The sequence below is a fragment of the Pollicipes pollicipes genome, unplaced genomic scaffold (assembly GCF_011947565.3).
Source record: "Pollicipes pollicipes isolate AB1234 unplaced genomic scaffold, Ppol_2.1 Scaffold_4002;HRSCAF=4701_pilon_pilon_pilon, whole genome shotgun sequence".
NCBI classification, from domain to species: domain Eukaryota; kingdom Metazoa; phylum Arthropoda; class Thecostraca; order Pollicipedomorpha; family Pollicipedidae; genus Pollicipes; species Pollicipes pollicipes.
Window position 1 is genome coordinate 27,777,687 of NW_023596420.1, and position 18,934 is coordinate 27,796,620.

General features: G+C 53.7%; 1 protein-coding gene across 1 annotated transcript in view; it reads left to right on the forward strand.

The window, feature by feature from the left end:
* Nucleotides 1-8,664, forward strand: part of LOC119094317 (homeotic protein caudal) — a 42,543-nt gene extending 33,879 nt beyond the window's left edge. The window contains exons 3-5 of the mRNA XM_037217388.1: nt 1,959-2,104; nt 6,176-6,325; nt 8,364-8,664. Of these exons, the coding sequence (XP_037073283.1) occupies nt 1,959-2,104; nt 6,176-6,325; nt 8,364-8,627 (560 nt within the window). The 3' untranslated portion in view covers nt 8,628-8,664. The remainder of the gene's footprint in view (nt 1-1,958; nt 2,105-6,175; nt 6,326-8,363) is intronic.
* The last annotated feature ends 10,270 nt before the right edge of the window (nt 8,665-18,934 follow it).

The window sequence follows — 18,934 nt, forward strand, 5'->3', positions numbered from 1 at the left end:
ACCCGTTACTCTCGCTCCGGCCGGAGACAAACAGCGCCCGCGGCCGTCACCGCCAGCTGACGGCCGCGGCTAATGCGGCGCGCACGTGACCGTACGGTCGTAACACTTGCGCCAAGCACCGCGGCCGCGCCACCGCTCGCCGCCTTGGGCGCCAGCTGAACGCCGCGCGCCGCGGGCGCGGGCGTAAATGCCCTGTTGACACTGCCTGCTCACGCCTTTATTGTCGCATTACGGGCGGGCGCAGCGTCAGTCAATAGATCGATGACGGAGCGAATGGCGGCTGGCCGCTGGCCGCTGGGCCGGCCGGCGGACGGACCGGCGCCGCCGGCGCTCGCTGGGCCATCTCCACGTCAGGCGGGCGGTGTCCCGTGGCTCAGCTGACTCACAGGCGACAGTGGGCAGACGCTTCAGTCGGACGCTGCCAGTCGCCAGTGCGCCCTGGAGACAGCGGCCGGGCGCTGCAGTCGGACGCTGCCGGTCGCCGGTGCACCCTGGCGACAGCGGCCGGGCGCTTCAGTCGGACGCTGTCGGTCGCCAGCGCACCCTGGCGACAGTGGCCGGGCGCTGCAGTCGGACGCTGCCGGTCGCCGGTGCACCCTGGCGACAGCGGCCGGGCGCTGCAGTCGGACGCTGTCGGTCGCCGGTGCACCCTGGCGACAGCGGCCGGGCGCTGCAGTCGGACGCTGTCGGTCGCCGGTGCACCCTGGCGACAGCGGCCGGGCGCTGCAGTCGGACGCTGTCGGTCGCCGGTGCACCCTGGCGACAGCGGCCGGGCGCTTCAGTCGGACGCTGTCGGTCGCCGGTGCACCCTGGCGACAGCGGCCGGGCGCTGCAGTCGGACGCTGCCAGTCGCCAGTGCACCCTGGCGACAGCGGCCGGGCGCTGCAGTCGGACGCTGTCGGTCGCCAGCGCACCCTGGCGACAGCGGCCGGGCGCTGCAGTCGGACGCTGCCGGTCGCCGGTGCACCCTGGCGACAGCGGCCGGGCGCTTCAGTCGGACGCTGTCGGTCGCCAGCGCACCCTGGCGACAGCGGCCGTATGCTGTGGTATACGCCGACTTGGCCGAGCGAGTCGCCGATGTGTGCTGACAAGTCAGCCGTGAGATCGCCGGTACTAGAACATTGAAGAGAAGCCAAGGCCTCGGTTCACAAAGGCGTCAAACGACGCCGACGATGAATCATTCATGAGTAAAAGTATCCGATTGGTTCCCTGGACCATGCAGTCGCGTTAACCAAGATACAATTGCTCTTGCCTCTAAAATGACAAGCAAACACAAGTGCAGTTCAGGGGTAGGTAGGCAAGAACCCACCCTTTCTTAGACCCGATTCTTTCATTTTTAATCATAGATGGATTCTGACTGATCAGTGTGGTGCGTTCCCTTTCTCCCCCCCCCCCCCCCCTCCCCTGAAGAAAATCTTGGCTGCGTCCCTGAAAGCAAATATTCTGAAAATGCATCGCTGATTCATGAACATAAACTCTTACGTGCGGGGAAATGACAATGGAACAGTACATAAGACATTCTAAAAAGTACAAGAAAGCAAAAAAAAAATGCATTTACTCATTGCTTGAAGGCGGCGGCACACTAAGTCGCGAACCTTCCTCAGGACAGACGTTCTGGTGCACGTCATCATACCCAAGATGCACAGCTTCACCGGTTCACTGAGACTATCGGCATTACTTGGCCACATCCTCACATGTCCTCTCTTTTCCCGGACGCCTCGGGCATCGGAGTCAGCCATGTGTAGTCCGAGCCAACCATATAGGTCGTCGCGTGTAATCCCGGCTCACTACTGTGAGCATAATTTGGACATCAGCTCAGCTGTGAGTATGTTCCGCCGCCATCGTGGCCTTCGCTCTACTCCCGCGTGATATCAGAGAGCTCGGTTCTGACGAGAGTGTGTCCTGTTACCGCGTGATATCAGAGAGTTCGGTTCTGACGAGAGTGTGCTTTGTTGCAGGCAAAACCCGCACAAAGGATAAGTACCGCGTGGTGTACAGTGACGCCCAGCGGCTGGAACTGGAGAAGGAGTTCCGCTACAACAACTACATCACCATCAAGCGGAAGCTGGAGCTGTCCAGGATCCTGGGCCTCACGGATCGGCAGGTGGGTGACACGTCCAGCATGGGCTACTGGGTCACACATGACACGTTGTTGTTATTGGGGCTCAAGGGCGCGTCGACTGCCGCGGACATTTTGGGCACAAACTATTGCTGGACAGAACTATGTCGTGTTATGACATACAGGTTGCTGTTGCAGCACATTACGCGTGTTCGAAAAAGATCAGTTAGCTTTTTAATGTTGACACCAGGTACATCTACATCACTTGGACATGTTCACTGCAGGGATGCCCTCGGACTTTTCCACCGTGGACCGTGGTGCGTTGTTTTCATGCATGCATAGATTGTGATCTGGGTTCTGTTTGGTTTATATTTTATTTGAGCGCGGATCTTCACCTGCCGGTGATACTTCAGGATTCTAACCACGTGCCACGGTAGGCAGTCGGAGGAACGCAATGATGTATCTGGATCAGTGGTGAAACGCAACAAACGTTCCACAAAGCCGATCCAGGAAGCAATCCCTAGATCGGTCAATCTATTTTGCCCCTGACCACCGCTGTTATCAGTTTTGGACGGTTTGAAATGCAATGATCTCGTTTTCAAACATTTATGTCTTACACTGTTTGTATTAGGGACGCAACGTTTCAACCCGCAAGATCACCGCATTTGACACGCAAAACCCCGCGAGCTTTTGGTCCGATTGTGGACAACGGTGTGCAACATATTGACGGGAAACGGTGCGCCACTCATTTTGTCGTGCCTTTCTTTCATCACTTAATTTGCCTAGCCTGGCTCACATGTCAATACAGCCCTTAGTTACAGCTGTATCACACGCGCATCTGTTATCGGAGCCGAATTAGTGGTGACGTAAAGTTTTACGACCGCGATAACAGGGGCCCTTATGTACGACACGTTTTACGCTTACCGCGATTGTCATTAGTTTTCAACGTATATGTCCTTAATTGCATTTTTTCTGTTATTTTTTCATCTCTTGCGATATTTTTATCTGCATGCAGGCATGTGTCACAAATTTAAGTTCTACAAATGACATCATTCAAACATTCAATATAGATCCGTAAGTTGCGCCAGTAGGCTTTGTCAAATGTGGACGCAGTTCGTCGACATGAGCTACTCAATTCTTATTTTTCTGCAGATTTTACTCCAGCATTTGGTTCTATTGCAGGGTTTTTGTGGCCGTGCTAAACGTGAATAATATTACTTTGGTGCAAAACATTCTTAGACAATATGTTATTGCCATGCTTGTATGCAGCATCACAATTGTCGCGGGATGGTTATCGTGGAAAGAAACGTGAATAGTGATAGGAGGAAAATTTGAATTATTTCAAAGATGCCACGTGGTATTATTCCACGCTGTCGCATGCTGCATCCCAATAAGAAATGAGAAAATTTGGCCGAGACATGAAGGAAACCACCTTTATTTAACAAAAGTCTGAGTAGAACTATGAAGCGGCAGATGTCATTTTGTCAAAGAGTAGTGAGCCATTTGAATGGGCTGTCAAGCGAAGTTGTAGGAAGCCACTCTCTGGAAACATTTAAAAGCCATGGGACAAGCTATTTTGGTCTAAAGATCTCATTTATAACTAAGTTTATGCAGGTCACATGGTAACATTAGTTTCGAGGATGTGTACGAAACCTGAACACGGCCAGCCTCAATGGATCCTTTGGCCCTTTGTTGGTCAGATGTCTTCATGTTGTTATGTCTTAAGGACAGCGAACGCCGTATAGGAGCCTGCATTCGTTCTGGAATGCGGGTTATGAAATCGCGGCCTTTGTGACGCATTCGAAGTGTGTGTGTGTGTGTGTGTGTGTGTGTGTGTGTGTGTATGTGTGTGTGTGTGTGTGTGTGTGTGTGTATGTGTGTGTGTGTGTGTGTGTGTGTGTGTGTGTGTGTGTGTGTGTGTGTGTGTGCGTGTGTGTGTGTGTGTGTGTGTGTGTGTCAGTGTACAGTGTAGTGAACCTCCCATGACTTGAAATATTCGCCATTTCTCTGCTCTTAGTGCAGAGCCATCGATAATGCATATATTTTAAGTGGCATTGCCTGTGGTTTTCTGTGGTGATGTACAAGGATAAAATCTCTGGTTTATCTTGGTGATAGACCGCTTTATACTCCACCCTCTTTCCTCTCATTAGTGGCCAGAAACTGGCATCACGGTGTTTAATGTATACTTTGGTTTAATACGAATTCCGTAGTCCAGGTACGTTGCTCGCTACTGTTCAAGCAACACCACTGGTTTAAATCAAGCAATGCTGTGCATTATACGGCACTGATATGACATTCGATGCGTTCTTTATGAATACGTCTCAAATTAACGAGGAATCACAAAGTGCGTAACTTACTTCTTGCGGGTTAATGTCGAGTTAGCACTTAAGCCTAGGGGGTTGTAGTGGGCTAGATCCCCAGCTGGCCGGGCCGGACAGGGGTGCGGGCTGAAATTTTGGGAAAAGTTGCGCATCTAGTTTGGATGTTTCACGACCATGAAGACTGGGATGGGTCCCTGGCTGCTTAGTCTATGGACGAATTAGCTTTGAGTGCATGCTAGAAGATGACTGCGGCCTCTCCGACTCAAAGCGGTGTTGATCATAACATACATGTTGATTATTCACGCCATTGGACGGATATTGCTCCTCATTGGCCCCAAAGCAGTCATTCCATACCCATGTAATCCACGTTAACGTAAATGTCAAGGCCGTGGTTATAATTTTGCCTTCCCTGCATGCACATACTACATACTGCAATTGCATTCAAATTTTGGAAGTATTACTACTGACCAAACATAAACCTCGCTAAACAAGAATGCCATGGTGGGATCATTTGGAAAGAAACCATGACGTCAGATAAATATTTCTAGGCTGTGCTCCTTGAGCATACCAGACTACTCGGTCCACTGGGGGTCTTTGTACTAAAGTGTACAGTGCAGCAATGAATCGACACCGTAATAGACACTTCGATCCCGACTGCCCCCAAATATCTCCCATGTGCGACGCGCGAGCCACTGGCGCGCCAGCGATGCCCGAGGCCGGGAGAATCTTCGTGGGAAGGCCGCGCGGGTCGGCCATCTGCCGAACGGCGGCAGGCCTGAATCGCCGCCCTGTGCCTTCCGGGAAGCCCGGTTTGATCCAATTCGGGGGAGGAATGTCGCTGGGATCGTCGGAGAGCGATAAATCGAGCGGACGTCTGGACGGTGCGCCAGCTCGGGGCGGCGGCGGCCGGGGTCCACCGCACCCACGTCCACGAGCCGACCCTGCGCGGCACCGTCCCCCGAAGCGCGGCTGTGACTGGGCGCTGAATCAGGGGCTGATTCAGCCGGGCCGGCGGCGGCGCGACGCGACATTCCGGCGGGAGCGGCCGCCCTCGGCACGAATGTGGAGCCGCCGTTACGCGGGCGTTAATGGCGGGCGCTAACAGAGCCAAGGCCGGCGGCGGGCGCAGCGCCGATCTCACGCCGCCGCCGCGTCAGCCCGGCGCCCGCTCCGGGGGCGAGGACGCGAGCGGATGCCGGTCACGGCGGCTCGCTGTCCTCCCACGGGTGTGAGCCCCGGCGCCCGCTCCAGCGGCGAGGACGCGTGAGGGTGCCGGCCACGACGGCTGACTGTCCTCTCACGGGTGTGAGCCCCAGCGTCCGCTCCAGGGGCGAGGACGCGAGCGGATGCCGGTCACGGCGGCGCACTGTCCTCCCACGGGTGGGAGAGGTATAGACTTGGATGCCGGCCGCGACATCACCTTTCGCTCTTGCAGCTGAGGTACTTTTAACCTGAGCTCGGGACAAGAGAAGACTGGAGTGGAAACGACAAATGGTTGGAAATTTGAAAGTTTTCTACCATCAGCTGTGTTTCGGGTCCCCAACCGCAATTAGCGCGGAAGATTATAACGTTGCTGTTAATGGCCGCGGCAGTTGCATGCGCCATAAAAACCGAACGGGGCATCTTCTGCAGTCAGACACAGCATTCTCCAATAAAGACGGCTAACGCAAAGATGCTAGATGAAAAACAAACCCTTCAGTGACAGGCACCAGCTTCTTTGCCTCCATTCGTTCGCACTAATCATTTCAAGTACATGTCACATTAGTTCACCACCAACCATCCGTCTGTGCTGCAGGTGAAGATATGGTTCCAGAACCGCCGCGCTAAGGAACGCAAGCAGAAAAGACGGATGGAGGAGACGGCGAAACGGCAGCTAATCGACCTGCAGCAGCAGACCAACTCCTCAGCCGACATGCAGATGAACATCAACCATTCCCACCTGCAGGTCAGTAACTACTTTCCCCAGAGGTCCAGTTGTTTTTGTGAAAATAAATTACGGGCACTGAACGGGAAAAAATGTTTAAGCTTACCCTCCCCCCCAAAATCCGCTAAAAATGGGTTTTTCCTCGGATTTCACGCACTGCCTCTCAAAGTCTTGTATGCTGGAGTTCCCAAAGAAACAAGAATACTATATTGTCGACGTTTCCCAGCAGCAAGTCAAAACCATCCTTACCTGCAGATCAGTGATCCCCCATCCAGCCTGCACGCTGAAAACTACCCCGTCGGTAAGCCAGTGATCTCCTCCAGACATAAAACGCCGTTACATTGCGGTTTTCTAGAGCTAAATGTCATAAAATAAAGGTTGTCACAGACCTCTCCATTTATGGGTTGCGTCTTATGAACTCAACGACCAAAAAAGCATGATCTAGCTCACATGACCTATTTTTCAAACAATTTGGAATAGAAAGGTCTAGTAACATCGGTTTATTTCCTGCTTATGCGACGCAATTTAAGCATCCCTGAGCTTGTAGATTTGGTGCATGTACGAAACTAAACCTAGGCCTGAGCCCAAGTCCATGCCTGGCAACCTTTTATCTCCGAGGTGTGTACAATGCCTTATTGAGATCAGCAGTCCTGAGACTTGTGCTTCGCCAATGTTTCCGTATACAGTCAGCTCTCCCAGTTCCTATTGCTCCTTACCACGAACCCGTTTGATCAGAGTTGCCATTTGTGTACCTTTAGATATCTTTACCAATGTGTTCAGATGCTAACATAAAACTCGCGGCGATTCATAACAACAGCTTTAATGAGTTGAAAATTACGGCTAGATCTCCCAATCAGTTTTGGAGGGTGACGCCCGTTTGGGAGTCTTGCTTCTCGGTCAAGAACTCCCTGATTTGCCAGCTTAATAATCCCCGACCGTTCTCATGACTAATACAAAGTAGCTGTCGTAGGCATTGTGCGACGCGCCGCTACCAATACCCAGTTTCTGCGTTCCCCAACTCCAGAAACTATTTGTACGTTCCCCAACTCCAGAAACTATTTGTACGTTCCCCAACTCCAGAAACTATTTGTACGTTCCCCAACTCCAGAAACTATTCGTACGTTCGCCAACTCCAGAAACTATTACCAACTCCATTCATTGAGGAGTCTACCTCAACTTGACGCGCGTGCACGTAACATAAGACCAACGCCCTTTTCACCGACACCCATGCCAACACTGTGACGTCAGCGCTGCCCGGGCCCGCCAGCGCCGGCACCCATTGCCGGCCTGCAGACCGGTCTGCCGCGGGGCCTGCCGGACGCTGCTATCTCAGTCAGATCGCGTCTGGGCGGTGTCGGGGACCGCGGGCCGGCCGACCATCGCCGCGCCGGGCGGTGTCGGGGACTGCGGGTCGGCCGACCACCGCCGCGCCGGGCGGTGTCGGGGACCGCGGGCCGGCCGACCACCGCCGCGCCGGGGCGGTCACGCTGCCGACCTCGAGCCCGCCGGTGGTCAGACGGGCACTTAATCGGACGGGCTCTGGACTGGTCTAACCGGGTCAGAACACACCAGATTCGGCTGCTATGCTTCCATGCTGATCAGAGGAACATACCAAAACTCTCCTTTTTTGAGGAGGAATGCTGAATGAATGGCGCACTAGAAGGGGATATGGCATGCTGGTAGAAGTTTGCGAATGTGCAGGTGAACGCGTCAGGTCAGAAGTCAGGATAATCTGCAAACGAACAGCTGGGCGGCAAAAATGGTCGGAGGTTTGCTCTTTTTCACGTCTGGATCAATAGGAAGGCATCTCCTGGAAGCATTAAAATATATATATATATATATATATATATATATATATATATATATATATATATTTGGACGTAAGCTACTTCATTTAACTACAGCTGCCTGCATCGTTACAGCCGTTGCTTATAATTTTGTTGCTCACGTCACCCTTTCACGGCGTGGCGCACGTCCTGAACCGACCCAGCACGGAGCCCTAGCCGTCTCCGGTCGGCACCGGTCACTCCATCCACCTGACACCGACCCTCCCCCACAGGGTGTGCACGGCCTGCTACCCCTGCACCGGCAGACGTCTGGAGCGGCGGCCGGCGCGGCCGAGGCCGGCCGCTACCCGCGCTACTCGGTCCCCTCCGGCCACCCCATGCACCCCGAGATGGTGGCACCGCCCCACCCGCAGCAGCAGCAGCAGCAACAACAGCAGCAGCCACCGCAGCAGCCGCCACCGCAGCCACACCAGCACCACCCGCAGCAGCACGTGGTGGCGAAGAGTGAGCCCCGCGAAGTCGAGCCGGCCTTCTAAAGGCAACCGGCGAGGGGTGGCGGGGCCGGCGCCTCGGCCGGCGGAGCCGCGCGCTGATATTACGGCGGCCGGCGGCGGACGCTGCCCCGCCGGGCGCGGCCGCGGCGGCCGGCCGCAGCGGCACCGCAGCGAGTTGCCGCGCCGCGCGCGCCCGGACGCCGAGTACAACTGCCGTCGCGAGGCGCCGTGTGGACCCAGGTGCTCCGGTAGCCCTGCGCGGCGCGGCGGTCCCGCCGACGCGCCCCGAACCCACCCACCGTCGCTGCGGCGCGGCGTGGTCCGGCCGGTGTCGGCGTGTGACGCGGGCGCCGGGGCGTGTGGGGCGCGCGGGAGGCCGCGCAGTGATTAGCCAGGCGCGCCTGCAGGGGTGCGAATCTCATTCGTGATTGCGCCGTTCCGGTGATGGCTGCGGTGTCAGCGCCGCGCAAGTTGGATGTGTTCGCATCGGATGACGCTTGGTGGTGATGTGAAGACGGATAACAGGCTCGTGTGCTTGCCTCACCTTGAATTAATGTAGATACTCCAGCAACGGGAGACGCGCAAGTCAAGCGCCTTTGCTTTACTTGCTAAGCTGAAATTAGCAGTGCGCGAATTATCATTTCGTGGTAACGTTTCAGCTAAAACACACTGAAACAAACCGAGAGGAGATAAAATTGATGCTTTCCGTCAGAGAAGCATTGGCCTGGATGACGGCGTGGTCCTCACCGTTAACTTTTCCCAGTGAGTCGTTCTCGCAGTCAGGCCTGCTTATCCCAGTCCGGCTCGGGCCGTCCTCTCCAGTCGGCTCCGTCGCCGCCGATTCGACGCCGTTAGATGAGAATCTCAGTCGACGGCCCGGCAGTTTAATTGGCGGCGCCAGCCGAGCCGGCACGTTCTGAAACGCGTCCCGGGAGAGCCGGCGGTTTGGACGGTAATCGAGGCCGAAACGAGCGGCAATTCACGCGCCGCCCGGCGCATTGTTGTTGCGCGGCCGCCGCCGAATAGCAGAAATTAGCCAGCCCGCTCCGCCAGGGCAGAATTGATCCCCCAGGACTTTAGAAAATGAGCTGTCGCGCTGCGGTCGGCATCGGTTTAAAGGGCTCGAACGGAGCTGGGATTGACGGCAGAAATGTGACGATTGGACCACGGCTGGACCAGAATTAGGACTGTCGGGCTGGCTGGGACAGGCGTGTCGAGGCTCGACGAAGTGCAAGGTTGAGTCGTGCTGTGTGGGGTTAGGCATCAATAGATTTTGTCCGTGCTTGCGCCGCAAATTTCAGTGCCTTGTAGTGTTGACGAGGCACAATTTGTGGGTGTTTGTGTCATTGATGTGGTTGGCCCCGTGAACTGTTACATTCCTCGCTTGTTGATGTGCGTTACCACCGCAATTCGATTTCTTGAGTTCAATCCGTTAATAAACTAAATTCATTTTGGCATATTGCACACAACCGGAGCTTGCCATTTACATGTTAAACCAAGACAAATGTTATCCGACCTTCCGCACTGTTCCGCTCGGTCGGCCCGCGTGATGCCGCCCGCCTGGGCGAGTGCGTGTGCCTCGCCCGTGCGCGGCAGCACAAGCCCACGCCCCGTGACGCGCGCGGCAACCTGGCCAGTGACGCTTGGGGCTCGTTTCCGGAGGGCGGTGACCACGCCTGTTTTCTGTTAGTGTTAGTGTTAGTCGTGACCGCCGCGCCCCGACTGGACCGCCTGACGCCGTGCTGATCCGGACCAGATCTCCGCGGGTCGCCTGTTGCCCGGAGACGGCGGGGGCGGTGACGTCCGCGCGTCGCCAGTGACGGGTGAGGCGGCTGTCCGTGACGCTGCATGCCGCCGTGGGCCGCGCTGCCGTGCGTCATGCTCGCGTACTCTATTCAGCCATCGATCGCAATAAACAAGAGTAGCTGATGCGCTTGGCTGGCGCTGGGAGGCCATGCAGAGCTGGCCGGATGAAACTCGGCTGGATGGCTTCGGGAGAACGCTGACCGGGACTAGCTCTAATGCGGTGGCGAGGTGCTTCACGGGCAGCCCATGTCTGTATCCCAACAAGAGGGCAGCAATACCTACACCAATCAGTTGAACACTAACGGGGGAAGATGCGCCATAGGAACACGGTCATGCGACCGACAATAGCTGCAAACGAAGCCTGTGCCAGGGCAGTACTGAAGCGAGGGAAACAGAGTATCGGCAACGCAGAGCCAATACGCAAAGCATCTGTCACTCCCCGACCTGTCTGTCGGCCGCTGCATTACAACCAAACCGCACATACCCGCATATCACAAACCAGCAACCCGCCGCCCAAGCAGTCACGACATCCTTCCCGCCGCCCCCCCCCCCCCCCCCCCCCCCCCGCTGCCCTGCCGTCGGCTGAGATGAAACAATGCGGCGGCGGCGGCCGGCCAGCGGCGCGGCCGGCTCTGACCGACCGCCCTCCCCGGACTGCCAATTAGTCGCCGGCGCTGGCAGCTTTATGGCCCGGCTGATATAGGGCCGACGCTCACACAACTCTATTTATACGTCACCGATAGAACCCGCCATTTTTATTGATTCTCTTTGATGCGGCCGCACCACAAACAAGATGGCCGCGCCGATTAAACTGTAATGTGGAGCGGCGATCTGTGAGGCGCTTTGCAGAAGAGGATGCAAGCCAAGGTGCTCAGTTGCGGCCTCAACACGAATAACGGTAGAACAGCCAATTGGGAGTGTGCGGCGTGAGTTACATTTCGGCGTGGATCGTCGGTAATAGGATGTTATTGTCGCCGGCCGTGTGCATTGCTGTGCGGTGACTGTCAATGCCACGGGAAGCGTCCGACACCGACGTCAAACAGCAATCCTCCAGAGGTCGGTGGAAAACCCGTCACCCAACTCCCTTGGAGCCTCTTAAGTATGTGTGTGAGAGGAGGGGGAACTGCAGGTCATCATCGTCGGATCTGGCTCGTACCTATAGCCACAGCGCCTCGAAAGTTTGCTAGTGACACTGGCGTCAAACGGTAATCCTGCAGAGGTCAGTGGAAAGCCCGTAACCCAACTCCTTTGGAGTCTGAAGTGTGTGTGGCGGGAGGGGGGACTGCAGGTTATCATCATCGGATCTGGCTCGTACCTATAGCCACAGCGCCTCGAAAGTTTGCTAGTGACACTGGCGTCAGACGGCAATCCCGCAGAGGTCAGTGGAAAGCCCGTCACCCAACTCCCTTGGAGTCTGAAGTGTGCGTGTGGGAGCGAAGGGGGGGGGGGTGGACTGCATGCTACCATTCTAGGATCTGGGTTGTACCTATAGCCACAGCACCTCGATAGCTTGTTGGCTGCAATGGAACTACCAATCGTCTTTTCTGATAATTGAGGTGAACCCATTAAAGTTTCAGCAGAAATGCCAGAAAGCGCTTAAAGACCAGTGCTGTACCTGTTTTTATTGCCAGTCTTACACGCAAGTTGTCACTGAAAATATGTGCCATTAAGAAATGAAACGGTGTGCGAAAAACGCAACATATCTCAAATTCTAATTTTTACTCAGTTTTATTGTCTAGCATCATTTATGCATGGCTTATTATATTTTCTACGTGGCGTCCAATTTATGTGTTTTCGAAATTACTTTTAACATGAGTTCTCACCATTATCGTGATGTTTCACACGTCATGTAGTGAACACGACACTCCATAAATGCTGTAGGCATATGTTCCTAGGTCAAGTAAATAACCCACTAGAGCGAGCCAAAGATCGAATTTTTTCTAAAGGTTAAGCTTTTCAGTTTTACATGCTCATATCTACGAGACAACGCACAGAAGCGACACAAAAAAGGAAGGAACAGACGTGTTCTCTGCTTGACTCTCAGTAAAATGTTATACATGTCTGCGTTTTGAGCACCCATCTATTACGCGGGGATCCATTAATGTGGACCACGCCGCGCGCGATCGGCGGACTCGTCGGTTGCCGCCCGCCGCCGGCCGCGGATCGCCGTGCAGTGCTCCTAACAACCGTCGCTTTTCAAGGACCAGACATGCGAGGGACACGCTTTTGTATCAGAGCTCAGCTGCGCAGAGCAGAACGCAGAGCGCAGTTGATGCCCAGAGGAAAACGAAAATTTGGCTGCAGTGCGCGGCATGCCGTAAAGGTGTTGCCAGGAAACGGCAAGGGGAGGGGTTCACATCGAACCTCCCCCCCACCTGTCAGAGCTAGGGTTAAGTTTGTATCACCGAGGAGGGAGGAAGCCACCGTTATTTGCTAATAAAAGAGGAGCGACACGATGAAAGAGCTGCAGTTATCGATGTATAGCAGTCAGTCACTGGCTTAAATCGAAAACAATATATGTCTTGGGGCTGAGCCTTACCTGTTTGCATTTTGCAAGCGTGCGAACAGCAAAGGTCATTCAACCAAGGGGACAGGAATGTCTCGTTGGTGGTGCCTTGTTTTCCGGCAACGATGAATAATTTTGTTTGCAGCAGTCTGCCGAATATCTTGAAGCACGGTAAGCATTATTCGAATGAGTTTTTCACCACTAATTTTAAGCCCGTTCAGCCACATCATATAATGAAGTGAGTCATCATGTTCCATTTAGCTGCTGGCTTATGCGTGCTGTGAAGTCAAAGCCTTCGACCTACCTTAACCGGCGCGTTTCCGCAAACCGTTCTATTCCTGCCCCATCGACTCATGACGGCCACCCACTGGCGCAAGTCGAAAACAACAAATACCTCACGCCTGAGCCTGTCTTGTTTGAATCTTGCGGATGAGCCAGCAAACGAGATCTTTTGTAGGGCCGAGTCCGGGCGCGTGCCTGATCCCAGGGGTCCAGCAGTGGTCGGCAGTAGAAGTGTGTACCAGAGAGACCGTGACCTGAGTTCTCAGAGAAGGGTATCCTAGGATCGGCACTGGTGTTACGCTGCCGGACGGCGAGATGTCGCTGCTATGAGATCACTCGGGCAAGCACCACACAACGAAACACCATATAGCAGTCATGAGGAAATGATAATGAGATCATTCGGTGCTGGAGTTGGAACATCCGCGACCATTTGCATGCACATGCAGTGCTGTATTATGGCCACCCAAAACATACTCAGCGTTACCTACCAAAGCATACACCTCACATTATTTTGAACCATTTACTCCTCATGGACACTGACTACCATCCACCATTGAAAATGCATCAAACGGGAGGAAAACAGTTTCTATTTAAGGCACACCAGTCATGAACAACGCTGAAAACATGCTGTGATACCTTTTAAAAACTGCCTCATGGAAACACCCCCAAAGGCGTGTTTCCGCTTGGAGAAGTATATTAACTTGAGTTAGGGTATGCCAAGCCCTTCACCTTTTCACATCCTTCGGCGAAGGCGTCGAGAACTCCTCATCGTGATCAGAATCACCTTAAAATGCTTCGTGCAAGTTCCCGGATGTAGTGAGCACCTGGCGAGGACTTGTATAGTTTTTGGCGGAATTCTCAGACGGCCCCTTCGGACTCGAAAGGCATTAATTCGAGAGTAATCTTTCAGTAGGTAGACGTGATATTCATACGAGCGTTATTTGGCATAATTGGTGTAATTTTGGTGGAAGTGCAGTGTTGTAATAGTGCTGATCACGTTCATGCTTCCCAGGCTGTGTACATTTGCTGTCACTAAAACGTATTTCGTGTTTTATGGTCGCGGTATGGTTCAACGACAGGAAGAAGCATTACACATCATTCGAAAGGTATGGTATCTCTCCTCAGTCCTTGATGAATGTGTTATATGCTGTTGAGCCTGGATTGGTTCGAGATTAACTGTGTGGTCACTTCGTGTTTGACATAGGACTTTTTCGTTCAACTACTAAAATTAACGTTTTTGTGACTAGGATAAGTGATGGCCGATTATTGAAGCAAGTATTTCTGTCAGAGAACTGCACTGCACAGCTGGCAAATGCGGACAAGAGAGAATGATTGCATTCTCACCCCGTGTCAAAAAACGCTTGGCATCAGTTGTGAGAACCTTCCTTTTATTTGTATAAATTTGTGGTTACCAACTAATAATCCAGCGATATCAAACATCTGGCCAAGGTAACTCCCATACTTGCAGTGCCATTTCAAGTATTTCAATTTCTCACTCACCTGGGTCCAAAATGACCATTGCAGACGGTATCATAAAACGCCAATAAACAACCAAATTTCTCACTCCTTTCCAAAATGCTGGCACTGGTATTATGTGAAACAAAAGGCAATGCTATAATTCCTTTCTATGAAACATATCTGCATTTAATTGGGGAATCTCAGTAAGATAAGATCTTTGTGAGTTTGGCATGTGACAGGAACGTGAATTGTGAGGATCTCAGGAAAAGTTACAGTTAAGTTAAGTTACACCCCGTATAATAATCATTGTTATTGATGAAGTACCCAAGATGATCAGTTAATCACTGTTGTATTTTAGAAAACCATTGACTAATTGAACAAGCTGGGTGTGTGCCGAATCATTCATAGATGCCAAGTCATTCATAGCCAAAATGTTGAAGATATGTCCACCAAACCTTATAGATGGCACTAAATGCCATTAAATAAACCCGTAATATGCCAGGAATTATTGATTGGAAACTCCTCTGCTGCATCCAACATCCATGCCTTTTCCCCAGATGGGCACCCAGTCCCCATCGGGTGCTATCGCTGCCCGCTGCGACGGCCTAGTGTCGACAGTTCTGCTGCGGCCCACCCGTCACGCTGTTCGCGCGGGACGCACGACGCATGAAGGTAGCCAGACGTCTACGGCAGCGGACGTCCTGTGAACGCCGCTGCCGCCACTGCCACCGGAGACGCCTCGTCGTCGGCAGATGTGCTGGCGTCACTGCCACCGGAGACGCCTCGTCGTCGGCAGATGTGCTGGCGTCACTGCCACCGGAGACGCCTCGTCGTCGGCAGATGCGTCTGCGTCACTGCCACCGGAGACGCCTCGTCGTCGGCAGATGCGTCTGCGTCACTGCCACCGGAGACGCCTCGTCGTCGGCAGATGCGCCTGCGTCACTGCCGCCGGAGACGCCTCGTCGTCGGCAGATGCGCCTGCGTCACTGCCACCGGAGACGCCTCGTCGTCGGCAGATGCGTCTGCGTCACTGCCACCGGAGACGCCTCGCCGTCGGCAGATGCGCCTGCGCCACTGCCACCGGAGACGCCTCGTCGTCGGCAGATGCGCCTGCGTCACTGCCACCGGAGACGCCTCGTCGTCGGCAGATGTGCCGGCGTCACTGCCGCCGGAGACGCCTCGTCGTCGGCAGATGCGTCTGCGTCACTGACCGTGAGTCATCAGCGTTACGGTGTGCGCCGAGTGTGTGCGGCGGCAGCGGGTGGGAGTGTTCAGGTGCGGCTGAGGTGCTACCGGCGTGGCTGAGAAGTCACCGGCGAGGCTGAGACGTTACCGGCGAGGCTGAGACGTTACCGGCGCGTCTGAAGGACTACGGCCGCGGGCAGGGACGCTGCCGCGTGATTACTCTGTTCACTTGATATGAATCAGGAAAAATAGTGCTCTGCCCGCAGGTTGTGTTCACGCAACATAGCCCTATTTGTCGGTCATGATTATGCGAGTGCTTTGATGGCCGTTCGTGATTAAAACAGGACAGCTATTTTTCCGCCGGTCGTGATTACCGAGACCACATTGTTTTGCCTACTGACGTAATTGCAAAGCAGTGCTTTGCCCCCCCCCCCCCCCCCCCCCCACACACACACACCATGGTCGTGATTGCATCCCAGTCTGCGCCCCGATACTACTCCACGGACCTCAAGGCCATCAGGTGCCAAGGTCAGCGTTCATGTATAGTTTCAGATGGCCGCGCTGAGCTGTGCCGACTAGACCTGTATCACGCTGGGTTATCCCAGCATGTTCTTACTGTGCTCAGCGTCGCCCTGATTTCAAACACGACGCTGCTTTGTTTGCCGGTCATAACAACGCGTGTGCGTCGGTTACGGGTACATCATGATTGTAAGTCGGCAGTAGTGCCTTGTCCGTCGGTCTTGGTTGTAAAGAAAATAGTGTTTTGTGTGTCCTTGTGGTTAAAAAATGGGAGGAATAAGGTACATCTCCAAAAATACATTCGTGTTCACCTCCATCTTTCATATATTATTTGCTGCAATCCTGCAAATGTGGCGATCGTGTATACCTCTGACAATTGTATGGCGATCTTTCCACGTCGTATGGATCTCGTGAAGCTCTGCAGAAGCACTGAAGACGATGTAGGTCCTTGGATGAAAACCGTCAATGATAAATGAAAGCAAAAGGGTCTCCTCAGCATCCCTTTGAAAAGTATCGGCCAAGTTCTCAGGAACCCAGGATGGGTTCCCGAACATTCTTCGGAGGGGGTTCAGCGAGGTTCTTAAGTACTGTAAGAGTGCTCCGTGCGAAGGTTCTCCGAGGCCGTTTTGAAGTTCTCCGAGACCATCCTGAAATGTGGTGATTCCGTGGGAATACATACTCTTCTTTGAAACCAAGCAAAGCTATCACTGTCTCTCAGTGCATCCCTTGTCCGCTGGGCAAGAACACCCACGAGATTGCAGCGCTGGACATTTCAGGCAAACGTCTCGTTAGGTTGCAAGACGCGGCCATTTTTCGCGTAAAGCAACACGACTCAAATGCGACAGGCGGCGCGGCGACGCCATTAAGACGGAATGTTAAGGCAATCCCCTGTCGACCGCAGTCTGCCCTCACCACAAAATCGACCTCGCATTGGCCACACCGAGCTCGAGAGATCGACCTCACATTGGCCACACCGAGCTCGAGAGGTCGACCTCACATTGGTCATGCCAAGCTCGAGAGGTCGACCTCACATTGGCCACACCAAGCTCGAGAGGTCGACCTCACATTGGGCATACCAATCTCGAGACTTCTAGCACAGCGCGTCGCCGACGATCGGCACATCAAAATGCGAAGACACCCTGATGAAAATGTGTTTAAACACGTGACATGAGATCATTAAGTGGCTCAAGCCAGTTTGCCCAGCCTCATGCCAGCTCATCACAGGCTATTAGCGTGTTTCACTGTCCCGATAATGCAGAGTTGAAATATGCTGAAAATCACGGGCGTCACTCCAAATGTTTTCAGGGGGGGGGGGGGCTGAATCCCTCTAATGCTGGCTCGAGCCCTCTTCCTTGAAAGGCCCCTTTGAGCTCCCTTAATGCCTATGAGCAAAAAGAGAATTCTGAACCAAAGAAAGGCAGGAAAACTATCTTAGCTATTAGCACCCCTGGACAACTATTAGTACATATTAGTCGGTCTCCGTCTCCATCTCCCGTCTCGTTGGCCTCCGTCTGCGACCCCGTCTCCGTCTCCATCTTAGTCTCAGTCTCTATCGCGATCTCTGATCCTGTCCCCGCCCCGTTTCTTAATCATCGGAGCACCAATTTGCTGTCTGACAAGAGAGCACAAGAAACTCCTGGGACCATTCACACCGTCCTGTTCCCGTCTCCGCACCAGTTGCCTCTCTCTTGCACGTTCCCGTACCCCTCCCCACAGCTGTGCCCCCGCTGGTGCACGTGTTCACGCCCGTGTCCGGGTCCATGTCCTCCACCATGCTCCCCGGTGAAGCTCTTCTTGATGATGAGCTGATAATCAAAACAAAAAATCAGTAAACAGCACTCGTAATATATGACCCATCTTACGCATACCAAACGCGTACCTAGGTTGCGCTCGCCCGTTTGTGGACAGCTCGAATGCTTGCAGACTGCATACAACACAACGGGGATGAATAGTTCGTTGCGAGCCACGTGCCACGTGCCGCAGATGGTGCCTTCCGCATCGCCTTGGGTAAGAGCTTAGAAGCGTACGTGAAGAGTGAAAACAAGCACAGCCGCTCCCCAGCAGAGTAAGAACCACACAACACCGGCTCCGAGCTCTTACGCTTGCACATGAAGCCAAACGACTTTGAGTGGGGCCCTGGCAGCATCCATTTCTTTTAAAACGGCCTCTATCTGACGGACTTGGTAACAACATGCAAAAGTCGTTCATCTTTGTCCTAAGAATTATTAAATCAACGGTACTCTGGCCAAAGCTTGCGTATATGGATGCCCGATCGTAAGATATGTGGGCAATAAGTGAGCAGCGTTTACAGCACTGCTCAAAATTAAGTGCTGACATTTGCGGGGAAGGCGAACGGTAGGGAGGAGATAATAAAAACGGGCACGAGATTGGCTTATAAATGGGGATTATAACAGACGCACCAAAATTATATCAATTTCGGGCCCACCATTCGCGGCCGCCTCGCCACCGCGACCGACATTTATAGAACAAAATAGAAATGAACAGAACAGAATAGAATGTTCAGGAAGAAAAGTTCTGCAAGGGCCTGAAACTTCCCGATCTGTGCTGCTCCTGGAGTTTTTTTTTCGGATGA